This window comes from Hyperolius riggenbachi, chromosome 3 (genome assembly GCF_040937935.1).
Source record: "Hyperolius riggenbachi isolate aHypRig1 chromosome 3, aHypRig1.pri, whole genome shotgun sequence".
Taxonomy (NCBI): Eukaryota; Metazoa; Chordata; class Amphibia; order Anura; family Hyperoliidae; genus Hyperolius; species Hyperolius riggenbachi.
Window position 1 is genome coordinate 209,149,831 of NC_090648.1, and position 11,938 is coordinate 209,161,768.

General features: G+C 47.4%; 1 protein-coding gene across 1 annotated transcript in view; it reads right to left on the bottom strand.

Annotated features, from left to right (window-relative positions):
• The window catches only part of LOC137562269 (long-chain fatty acid transport protein 2-like), a 50,624-nt gene that overhangs the window by 36,402 nt on the left and 2,284 nt on the right, over window positions 1-11,938 (bottom strand). Inside the window, exon 2 of the mRNA XM_068273602.1 lies at window positions 6,830-7,039. Coding sequence (XP_068129703.1) covers window positions 6,830-7,039 — 210 coding nt within the window. The remainder of the gene's footprint in view (window positions 1-6,829; window positions 7,040-11,938) is intronic.

The window sequence follows — 11,938 nt, forward strand, 5'->3', positions numbered from 1 at the left end:
GCATGAGGGCAAGAAGCGTGCGGATAGCATGCTTTGTACCGCCATGCAGTCATAAATGTAATAAAGATAAGTGGTTCAATAAACAGGGACCACGCGGCAACGCTAACCCAGCAGCAGCAGACGTGATGGAACAGGAGGAGGCGCAGGAGGAGAAGGCCACGCTTTGTGAGACACAACAACCCAGGCCTTGCATGAGGGCAAGAAGCGTGCGGATAGCATGCTTTGTACCGCCATGCAGTCATAAATGTAATAAAGATAAGTGGTTCAATAAACAGGGACCACGCGGCAACGCTAACCCAGCAGCAGCAGACGTGATGGAACAGGAGCAGGCGCAGGAGGAGAAGGCCACGCTTTGTGAGACACAACAACCCAGGCCTTGCATGAGGGCAAGAAGCGTGCGGATAGCATGCTTTGTACCGCCATGCAGTCATAAATGTAATAAAGATAAGTGGTTCAATAAACAGGGACCACGCGGCAACGCTAACCCAGCAGCAGCAGACGTGATGGAACAGGAGCAGGCGCAGGAGGAGAAGGCCACGCTTTGTGAGACACAACAACCCAGGCCTTGCATGTGGACAAAAAGCGTGCGGATATAGCAGCAATGCTTTTTGCCGCCATGCAGTCATAAATGTAATACAGATGAGAGGTTCAATAAACAGGGCCCGGAAACGCAACACCATCCCAGATGTTCATTGGTCATGTTACTTGGTTGGGGTCCTGGAGTGTTGCGTAGTCATTTCCAATCCAGGATTGATTCATTTTAATTTGAGTCAGACGGTCTGCATTTTCTGTAGAGAGGCGGATACGCCGATCTGTGACGATGCCTCCGGCAGCACTGAAACAGCGTTCCGACATAACGCTGGCTGCCGGGCAAGCCAGCACCTCTATTGCGTACATTGCCAGTTCGTGCCAGGTGTCTAGCTTCGATACCCAATAGTTGAAGGGTGCAGATGGATGGTTCGACACAGCTACGCCATCTGACATGTAGTCCTTGACCATCTTCTCCAGGCGATCGGTGTTGGAGGTGGATCTGCACGCTTGCTGTTCAGTGGGCTGCGGCTGCATGGGTGTCAGAAAATTTTCCCACTCCAAGGACACTGCCGATACCATTCCCTTTTGGGTACTAGCTGCGGCTTGCGTTGTTTGCTGCCCTCCTGGTCGTCCTGGGTTTGCGGAAGTCAGTCTGTCTGCGTACAACTGGCTAGAGGAGGGGGAGGATGTCAATCTCCTCTCTAAAGTCTCCACAAGGGCCTGCTGGTATTCTTCCATTTTGACCTGTCTGACTCTTTCTTCAAGCAGTTTTGGAACATTGTGTTTGTACCGTGGATCCAGAAGGGTATAAACCCAGTAATTGGTGTTGTCCAGAATGCGCACAATGCGTGGGTCACGTTCAATGCAGTCTAGCATGAATTGAGCCATGTGTGCCAGAGTCCTACCAGAATCCTCATCATCCTCTTGTGAGCGTTGTGATAGTTGTTGTGATGCATCATAGTCGTCACCTTCCTCCTGGTCTGCTTCTGCTGACCATTCGCGTTGAATTGTGGAAGTCCAACGTGCACCGCTCTGGCCCTCGTCAGTGGTGGCATGAAATTCCTGCTCCAACTCCAGCTGTTCCTCCTCCTCTTCTTCGTCATAGCTGCTGGGGCCAGCGTTCCCTGAGGCGGATGGCCTGATGTTGGTACCATCACGCTGATCGTTTTCTCCTTCAGATTCCCCCAGTTGCATCATGACAGCTGTTTCCTTGATTTTTAACATCGACCTCTTCAGTAAACACAGCAGTGGTATGGTAATGCTGACTGAAGAGTTGTCACTGCTCACAAGCAACGTGGATTGCTCAAAATTTTGGAGGACTTGGCAGAGGTCCAACATGTTGGCCCAATCGGATCCACAGAAGCTTGGCAGCTGGCCGGATGCGCCTCGGTACTGCGCCGTCATGTACTGGACCACTGCACTCTTCTGCTCGCAAAAGCGGGCTAGCATGTGCAGCGTAGAATTCCAGCGCGTAGGGACATCACACAGCAAGCGATGGTGGGGGAGATTGAAGCGCTCCTGCATCTTGGCGAGTGCCCCCGAAGCAGTACTGGAATTTCTACAATGTTTGGACACTCGACGCACCTTCAACAGCAGATCGGGCACGCCTGGGTATGTCCTCAGGAACCGCTGAACTACTAGGTTCATCACGTGCGCCAGGCAAGGGATGTGTGTCAGCTTAGCCAACCTTAAAGCGCGAATGAGATTACTCCCATTATCACACACAACCATGCCCGGTTTCAGGTCCAGCGGTGCCAGCCACAAATCCGTCTGTTCCTTTATTCCCCTCCAAATTTCCTCCCCTGTGTGCTGCTTATCCCCAAGGCAGATTAGCTTCAGCAACGCTTGCTGACGCATGCCAACAGCTGTGCTGCACTGCTTCCACGATCCTACTGCTGCTGGGTTAGCGTTTCCGGATGAGGTACAGCTTTGAGATGCGTTGGAGGAGAAGGAGTCAGAGAGGTAGGTGCTGCTGTTATCCAGTGGGAGGGACGGCGGTGCAGCTGTTTGTGGCGTGGGCAACACCCGTGCCGTAGCAGGTGAGGAATCGCTGCCAGGCTCCACAAGGTTCACCCAGTGCGCGGTAAGGGAGATGTATCGACCCTGGCCGAACGCACTCGTCCAGGTGTCAGTGGTGAGGTGAACCTTGCAGGCAACGGCATTCTTCAAGCTTCGGGTTATTTTGCTGACCACGTGCTCATGCAACTCAGGCACTGCAGAGCGCGCAAAGTGGTAGCGGCTGGGAACCACGTAACGTGGGATGGCCACTGACATCATGCCCTTGAAGCTGTTTGTCTCCACCAATCGATATGGCAGCATTTCGCAGGCCAGAAGCTTGGCTATGCTGGCTGTTACTGCCACGGCCCGGGGGTCATTTGCTGGCAATTTCCTCTTGCGCTCAAACATCTCCGACACAGACAACTGAACCGTAGCGCTGCACACGGAAGGGCTGTTGGTTGTTGTGTTTGATGAACACTGGGAGACCTCAAGAGCACTACTCCGGAAAGTGACAGTGTCAGCGTCGTCTGATGTTTGTGAATGTTGTGAACCACGCAATGGCTGGGCTACTGCTGCTGCTGAGGCGGGTCTGGTGGTGAGTCTGGTGAACCCAAGGGAGGCAGTGTTGTTTCTGGTACCCTGTCCTGACGCGTTTGCCCAAAGAGTGGGATGTTTGGATAGCATGTGACGGCTCATGCTGGTGGTGGAGAGGTTGTTAATATTTTTCCCCCTGCTCAGGCGGGTCTTGCACACCTTGCAAATCGCCATGGTAACATCCTCAGTGCAGTCTTCAAAGAAAGCCCAGACTTTGGAGCACCTGCCTCCTTGCTGGCGATTTCTGTTTGCTCCTCTTTTGCCTCTCACTTGAACTTCCACGCTTGTGGTGCCTGAAATTGCGCGCCGCCTACCTTGTGGCACAAGGCGAACTCGTGCAGCAGTGTGTTCTTCAACAGACTCATCTGTGCTGCTGCTACGACGGCGATGTTCTCGTTCACAAACAAAATCTGGGTCTCTGTCCACATTGTCCATACCCTCCTCTTCCATCTCCTCAAACTCGTCATATGTCATTGTGGGCCACCGCCGTGGAGTAGAGCTCCCCACAACAACCTCTGCGCAGCACACTCCAACGTCGTCTTCCAGATCTTGTCGGCCGACCTCCTGCAATTGCAACCCCTCCTGCCCAAATTGCTCTGGGATTTGGGTTTCCGAGTCCTCTTCGGACTCGCCTTGTATTTCAGTGCGCGGTGCATTTCCCACAGTTAACGGTTGTGAATCCAGGCACAACATTTCTGGCTGTTCCTCCATTGACCTTTGAAAGGTGGAAGTTTGTTGGGCTGGGAATAGCTCCTGCGAATACCCCATTGTGTCCTGAGGTAATTCATCGGACTGGTTATCTGGCAGTTGTGTGCGTGGTGTCGCTGCCGGTTGTGTCAGCTTTGTGCCCACTGGCTCCTTGTAACTGGCTGAGGACTCGGACCTCGTGCGTGATGTGCTGGTGCTGCTTAACCCACTGCTGGACGCTTGAGAGGTCATCCAAGTAATTATCTGGTCCTGTTCTTTTGGATTTGTGAGGGTTGTTGTCCTGGACAACATGGGCGGTATTGAGTGGGTTTTCTTGGGTGCTCCCCTGTGGCCTGTACGTGAACCGTCAGGGGAAACACCTCTTCCCTTGCCCCTCCCTCTTTCACCGGATTTCTTCCTCATTTCACTTATCCTTACAGTACACGCTGACTGGCAGCAGTACAGTGGCAGTACAGAAATGCTATACAGTACCACTATTCCCAGCAGCGACACAGAGCACAATGCTATACAGTGACGGGTGAGCGGTGTACCACTATTCCCAGCAGCGACACAGAGCACAATGCTATACAGTGACGGGTGAGCGGTGTACCACTATTCCCAGCAGCGACACAGAGCACAATGCTATACAGTGGCGAACGAGCGGTGTACCACTATTCCCAGCAGACACAGAACAGTACACAGAATGCTATATAGTGTGGCTGAACGAGCGGTGTACCACTATTCCCAGCAGACACAGAACAGTACACAGAATGCTATATAGTGTGGCTGAACGAGCGGTGTACTACTGTTCCCAGCAGACACAGAACAGTACACAGAATGCTATATAGTGTGGCTGAACGAGCGGTGTACTACTGTTCCCAGCAGACACAGAACAGTACACAGAATGCTATATAGTGTGGCTGAACGAGCGGTGTACTACTGTTCCCAGCAGACACAGAACAGTACACAGAATGCTATATAGTGTGGCTGAACGAGCGGTGTACCACTGTTCCCAGCAGACACAGAACAGTACACAGAATGCTATATAGTGTGGCTGAACGAGCGGTGTACCACTATTCCCAGCAGACACAGAACAGTACACAGAATGCTATATAGTGTGGCTGAACGAGCGGTGTACTACTGTTCCCAGCAGACACAGAACAGTACACAGAATGCTATATAGTGTGGCTGAACGAGCGGTGTACTACTGTTCCCAGCAGACACAGAACAGTACACAGAATGCTATATAGTGTGGCTGAACGAGCGGTGTACTACTGTTCCCAGCAGACACAGAACAGTACACAGAATGCTATATAGTGTGGCTGAACGAGCGGTGTACCACTGTTCCCAGCAGACACAGAACAGTACACAGAATGCTATATAGTGTGGCTGAACGAGCGGTGTACCACTGTTCCCAGCAGACACAGAACAGTACACAGAATGCTATATAGTGTGGCTGAACGAGCGGTGTACTACTGTTCCCAGCAGTGACACACAATGACTGGGGGGGACCCTGGCTAGCGTGGCTGGAGCGCGAACTACCCTGCCTGCCTACCCAAAGCTAAACCCACAGACAAATGGCGGAGATATGACGTGGTTCGGGTATTTATTTACCCGAACCACGTGACAGTTCGGCCAATCAGAGCGCGTTCGGGTCCGAACCACGTGACCCGTTCGGCCAATCACAGCGCTAGCCGAACGTTCGGGGAACGTTCGGCCATGCGCTCTTAGTTCGGCCATATGGCCGAACGGTTTGGCCGAGCACCGTCAGGTGTTCGGCCGAACTCGAACATCACCCGAACAGGGTGATGTTCTGCAGAACCCGAACAGTGGCGAACACTGTTCGCCCAACACTAGCCGCTTATCCAGGAGGAAGCAGGGACCAGGAAAACACACAGGAATAGAGAGCCTGAAAAGCCGACTCCTCCATGGGCGCCACACACTGACAGCCTGCAGTACCGCTACAGGACATCAGGTGTCATCAAACGGTGGTGCAGTGATGATGACTTGACGTTGGGCGCAGGCAGCCCAGGCGGAGTCAAGAAAGGTGATTGCGCTGGACTGGTAATCGTCTTTCTCCTTCCTTTTGTCTGTACCGCGTGTCACCAGCTCCCTATCGATTATGTCCTTCTGCCTGCGCCCCCTTCTCCTACTTGCCGGTCGGGTCCCAGGGCGGTCGTCCTGCCCGCACTGCCCAAGAAATTGCCCTGTATTGATTGTTTCAACTTTTCTGGCTTTCCAGGATGATAATCTGACCTGTAAAAACCCAGGCCGTACATAAACTGTATATGTATATTTTTATAAAGTGGCTTCAAGCTCCTCAAAACAATTATAGGAATTTGTCCTTTATACACATATTCTAATAAATAACAATTTATCTGTATAACCTATCAATTTGCTATTAATGACTGCAAAACTAATTAATGTAAGCTTCAAACTTCCTATTAACAAGACATGTGGGGGAGGGGTCAAAAAGGTGCCCTTTCTGGGGAACTGCAATAGCCATAAACAGCCCTGCGTAACTACCATGTATATCGTCACAAGACATGTGGGGGAGGGGAAAAAAGGCGCTCTGTCTGGGGTATCACAGTAGCCAGAAACAGCCCTGAGTAGCTACCATGTATGGGAAGCTTCTTGTGAATCTTTTTCTCAAGATATGTGGGGGATGGGGCCAAAAGGGTGCCATGCCTGGGGCACTGCAATAGCCAGAAACAGCCCTGAATAACTGCCATGTATACTGATAGTCAGGAAAGGGTCTTTAATGTAATTTTCTTTGAGGGCCATTTTATACTTATGCGTTTTAATGTGTTGTGATGCGTTACTTTGCGTTGCGTTTTGGTATCCGTAAAAATGCATGCAGCATGCTTTTTTGCAGATGCCAAAATGCATCGCAACTCAATGCAACACATTAAAACACACTAAGTGTAAAAGGGCCCTGAATCAACAGTTGCCACAAAATTATGCAATGATATGAAATGATGCACAAGCAAAACCAAAAATATCCTAGAGGAAGATGTACCTGTGGTTCCAGATGTGTAAATATAAAGAACTGGGGATTTTGCATTCATATGCGATCTGTAAGATTCAGGGACTTGCTCTTGAGAAGCAGCTTCCACTTTGTCAAGTAGGCTGATCACTCCATCAGTGGGAGAATCTCTGCTCAGATAGAATACCTGCACATCTTGTTCTGCCAGTGCGGGTAAGACTTCCTCCACCGCATTCTTCAGTTCTTGCCATGAAACAAAGCAAAATATTCAGATTTAATCTTTCAAACATTTCCACAAGTGTTTGGTTTTATACAGGCTTTAATGTTATGCACACACTTGAGTGGCAATAACATATTTAAAGCAAAGTCACAAAGAAACCCAGTTGAGCTTCAGTTACAATCCTTGCTACTTATATTTAAAGCACATCTGAACTCAAAATAATCTGATGAGATTAACAATTGTATTCATAGTTTTACTCATAAATTGGATTATCCACAAAACTCCAAATGAGTCACTGATGGAAGGCTGGGACCGGAGTGTGTGGGACTGGATCCCCGTTCAGGAGGCTGCAAACCCAACATACTAGTACTTCCTGGTTGCAAGGAACTAATAACTACAAATACTAAACATATCTAATTGGATTGCAACCCCTTCTCTGGACTGAAGGTGGCCACACATGATACAATAAAATGATCTGATTTTACGGCAATCTGATAAAAACGATTGGATCTCCAGAAGAAAAACGAAAGCTTTTTTTCATTCGACTGAAAAATCCGATCGGATTTCCCGTTTTCTTTGATTTTTATCGATCCGAAATGCCAGATATTTTTCTTCAATCTTTCTAAAGATTGTATGGTGTGTGTCAGATTGTCAATTTATTAATATACACACCCTAGCAGTTTTGTCAGAGTTTCCAATCATTTTTATCATAATTGGGGAAAAATTGAACATAGGTGTGTGGTACATTAGTCATTTTTTTGAAATGTTATAATCAGTCAGAAAAATGTATTGCAATTCTTACAATGAACAGATATTTAAAAAACTGTATGGTGTGTGGCCACCTTGAGGATGATCTCACTTCAGATTGAGCTAGAATCCCTTAGATTAGATGTTATATACACTTGTATGCTCTGGCTGTGAAGCACATGAAACTGTGAATTCCTTGTTGAGCTTCTGAGGAAGTGGCAGAGTGGCAGCGAAATGTGGCTTAGACATCGCGGTACTTTGTGTGGAGTTGCTGGGGATCTTAAAGATCCACCGTGACGGGCGTAATTGTATGCCTGCACCCACGTTGCAAGATCGCGGAAACGCAAATTGCAGGTTGTCGAAAAAATCGCTGGGCCTTAAGTCACCCAGCTGTCGAAGGAGCACAGCAGCTTCGGATACTATAGGCAGGAGTGAGTGCAAAGCAGCAAGCAGCAAGCATCCAGCTGTAACCTAATCTCCTGTAGCATCTGTCACAGGACCCCTCGTGGCCAGACCACAAATTACCTTCCAATTAGTTTCAGCACACAGACCATGCAAGCTGTGGTCGCATTCGATGCGCAGAAACAGTCGGAATTTGGGCAACAGACCGACCAGAAGGGAGCCTGTGAGGTTACGGTACTTACAAATTACACACTATTTCAGGGTATAACTGCCACCACCTCTGCTTTCTGAGGCAGAGGAACTCACTGACTGGCTATTTCTCGACCTGCAAATAAAACGGTTAAACACACTCTATTCTGTCTAGCTAGCAACAAAAGTAGCATCTCTACAGAAGTCTGGGTTCAGTTTCTGTGTATAGCTAAATAATAGGGTAGCTGAATAAACAAAGGACGTTTGAACGTTGTTTATTAAATATGCAATATGAACAATTAATATATACAGAAAATTATTAAAATCAACAATTATTAAGACATTAATAGCGCAGTATGAAAGAAAAGGATAAACTACTTAGGATCATGGAAAGATGTCCTTTTGTGGGAAAACTTGTAAAGTTCAGTTTAGTTCAGGCAGGAGCAAAGTTCAGACAAGATGGCCGCCACTGTTCCTCAGAGTGGCAGCAGCTCTCATGAAGGTGGAAAATGGAGGAATGAGGTCCGCCTGCTGGCCATGTGCTTTTGATGAAGCTGGTTTGAGGGTGTGGAATGCTGGCCCCCTCTGAGTTACCAACCAACCACAGGTCAAGTCCTTGGGGAGAGATTTAGGCTTAAACTTCTAAAATGCCGTAACTCTTAAACGGTACATGTCATATTTAGGTGGATAGCAGATTCATACTTGTCGTAAAATACAGATCAATATGATATCAGACGTGACTAGGGTAGCTTCTCAGGTTCCTGAGAAGATTCATTACCGCAATAACTGGCCGAGATATTGCCATGAATTTTATATCCGCACGTTGGGCAGATTTTAATGAATAAGACTATATAAATTTCATAGCTGTGCGATATACGGTCTTCGTATACTGACAAGAAATCATACAACACATGCATTCAGATCTGCCCTCCATCGGTGCCATGAAGTCTGTGGGAAAGCAGGTTTTGAATAGGCCTCCTGCTGTGAGGTAATTAAAAGTAAACATTCCCCTTGGACGCAAGCATTGTCCAAGCTAATTAACAAATCAAAAGACATCCTGCACCTAAGTTAAGGCTATCTCTCTGCTGAGAAAAGAGAGAGCCCAGATTGACTGCAGAAGCTCCTACACAACCAATCTAGATTCTATCGATCTTAATCGCAATCGATGCAGAGAAATGATTGCGATCGCATGTACTTCACGGGCGGTTCAAAGAACCGGCTGCGGTCACGCAACCGTCCGTCACAGCATCTTTCTGTGATTCTCCCACTTGTGCACAAGCTGGGGAAATCAGGACAGCTGGAGAGATGTGCTGTAAATATCTTTCTGTCAACCCCCAACTCAAGAAGCAGCACATTATCACTGAAGTTAACACCCTCCTTTGCCTGTAGAGAGTGCTAGTTGTGTAATTTAGTCCAGTTATTGGAGCTCTGCACATCAATGCAGATAAATCATTCAGGTATAAGTTTTGTTTGAAAGCGCTGCCATGTCTCCCACTGTGCATATTGAACGTAAGTATACTAGTGGCTAGCTGCATTCACTACTTCACATCCACTTTAAAAAAAAAATAAAACAATTTTAGATTAGAATTAGCACATAATTTGCATCTGTTTTGCATTCAGGGCATGTATTTAGTTCCAGAGAGGCTCTGCCTTGAGTACATTTGAAATCGGCGCCGGTAGACTTGGGCGTAGGATACAGCTGGTATAAGGCTGATCCTGCTTCTGCACAAGTCCGGGCCGTGTTAATTACTATTCCCCCTCCAGGCCGCCATGGATGGTAGGGAATGAAATAATTCGGCTTCCAGCTATTGCTGGCCGAATTATTGTGATTTTTAAGCAACCTCGGCTCCATCATCTGACGGCGCTGACGTTACTCACTGAGCGCCACTATAGACTGATTCCTATTATAGTCTATGGCGGCGTTGGCTGCGCCCAAATCTAGCAGCGCCGAAAAGCACTGCTCCGTCTGCCTTGCCTCTGTTAGCTTGCATTTCAGGTGCATCCTTGAGCGCTGTCACATGTCTGTCTGTTTGTTTTATGAAAAGTGTATACCATTTATGATAAGCAGCATGATGATTATTATGTTTTTATCGTTAGATTAGTGTTAGGTCTTCCCCAAGGGGGTACGTCACCGCCGTGGGGAAGAATGTTAGGTAACAAATTTGTGCACACATTATCACTGAAGCTCACCCCCCCCCCCCCCCCCCTCCCCTTTGCCTGTAGTGAGTGCTAGTTGTGTAATTTAGTCCAGTTATTGGAGCTCTGCACATTAATGCAGATAAATCATTCAGGTATAAGTTTTGTTTGAAAGCGCTGCCATGTCTCCCACTGTGCAAATTGTATGTAAGTATACTTGTGGCTAGCTGCATTCACTGCTTCACATCCACTTTCAAAAATTTTTAGATTAGAATTAGCACATAATTTGCATCTGTTTTGCATTCATGGCATATATTTAATTCCAGAGGGGCTCTGCATTGCCTCTGTTAGCTTGCATTTCAGGTGCATCCTTGAGCGCTGTCACATGTCTGTCTTTTAGCACTATTTAGTTGTACAGAAGCATTGGAGTCAACAGATGCTAAATTAGGTAATACACTAGGTGACCCTGTCCATAGTCCATCCTGAAAAGCACTCTTAATAAATAGATTTTTTTTTTTTTTTACTAAAAGCAGGCACACTTCGTTTGACAGCTGGATATGTACTTCAGTGTGACCCTGCCACTTTTCAGGATATCTTGGTAATTGTTTGGGGACGATGTTCTGAATAAACAAAGCTAATAATGCCATGAGTGCTGGTCAACTTTTTCTGGAAGGGGCTTCAGCTTTATTCCAAATCCGAACTATCATATGCCTAGTGTATGTCATTAGGATTCTCGGGTCCCATTCACACTTGAGCGTTTTGCCGGCGATTTTGGCAAAATGCTCAAACGCTAGCGCTTTTGAAAGCTCTAGTGTAATAAAACCCTATGGGCCCGTTCTTACTTGGGCAATTTGCGCTATTCGCCGGCAAAAATTGCTGGCGTTTTGCGCTTTTAAGTGTGAATGGGCCCTTAGTGTCTATTGCTGTTTATCTGACAGAGAAGTGTCCTCTGCAAAAATGCCACAGGAAGCAAGGTTATTTGTATCTTACATTTTTAGTAATGTTATCTGAATTTATATCCATTATTTGTATGTATGTAAAAATGGCACCGGCTAATTTGGGTGCAGGATGAAGCCGAAAAATGGCTCACTCTGCTCCTGCAAAACTTCCGGTGGCGTTAATTACTATTCTCCCATTAGGACGCCATGGACACCGGGGAAAGACTTACGGTAATTCAGCTGCCAGCTATTATGATGTTTTTTAAAGTAATTTGGGCTCCGTCTTTCATCGGCATCCAAATTAGCTTCTGAGTGCCACTATAGCCGCAATTCACATTACAGCCTATGGTGGCGCATGGTGCGCCCAAATTTGCCAGGGCCTATTTGTTCTGCTTCGAGCACAGAAGACCTGTAGGTTGCAATCAGCTATATGTATTGTAAATGTCAAACCATTTTTCTTCTGTTAGAAATGGCACTTCTGTTTTCCAAGCAGCAAAGGCTTGCTCTAAT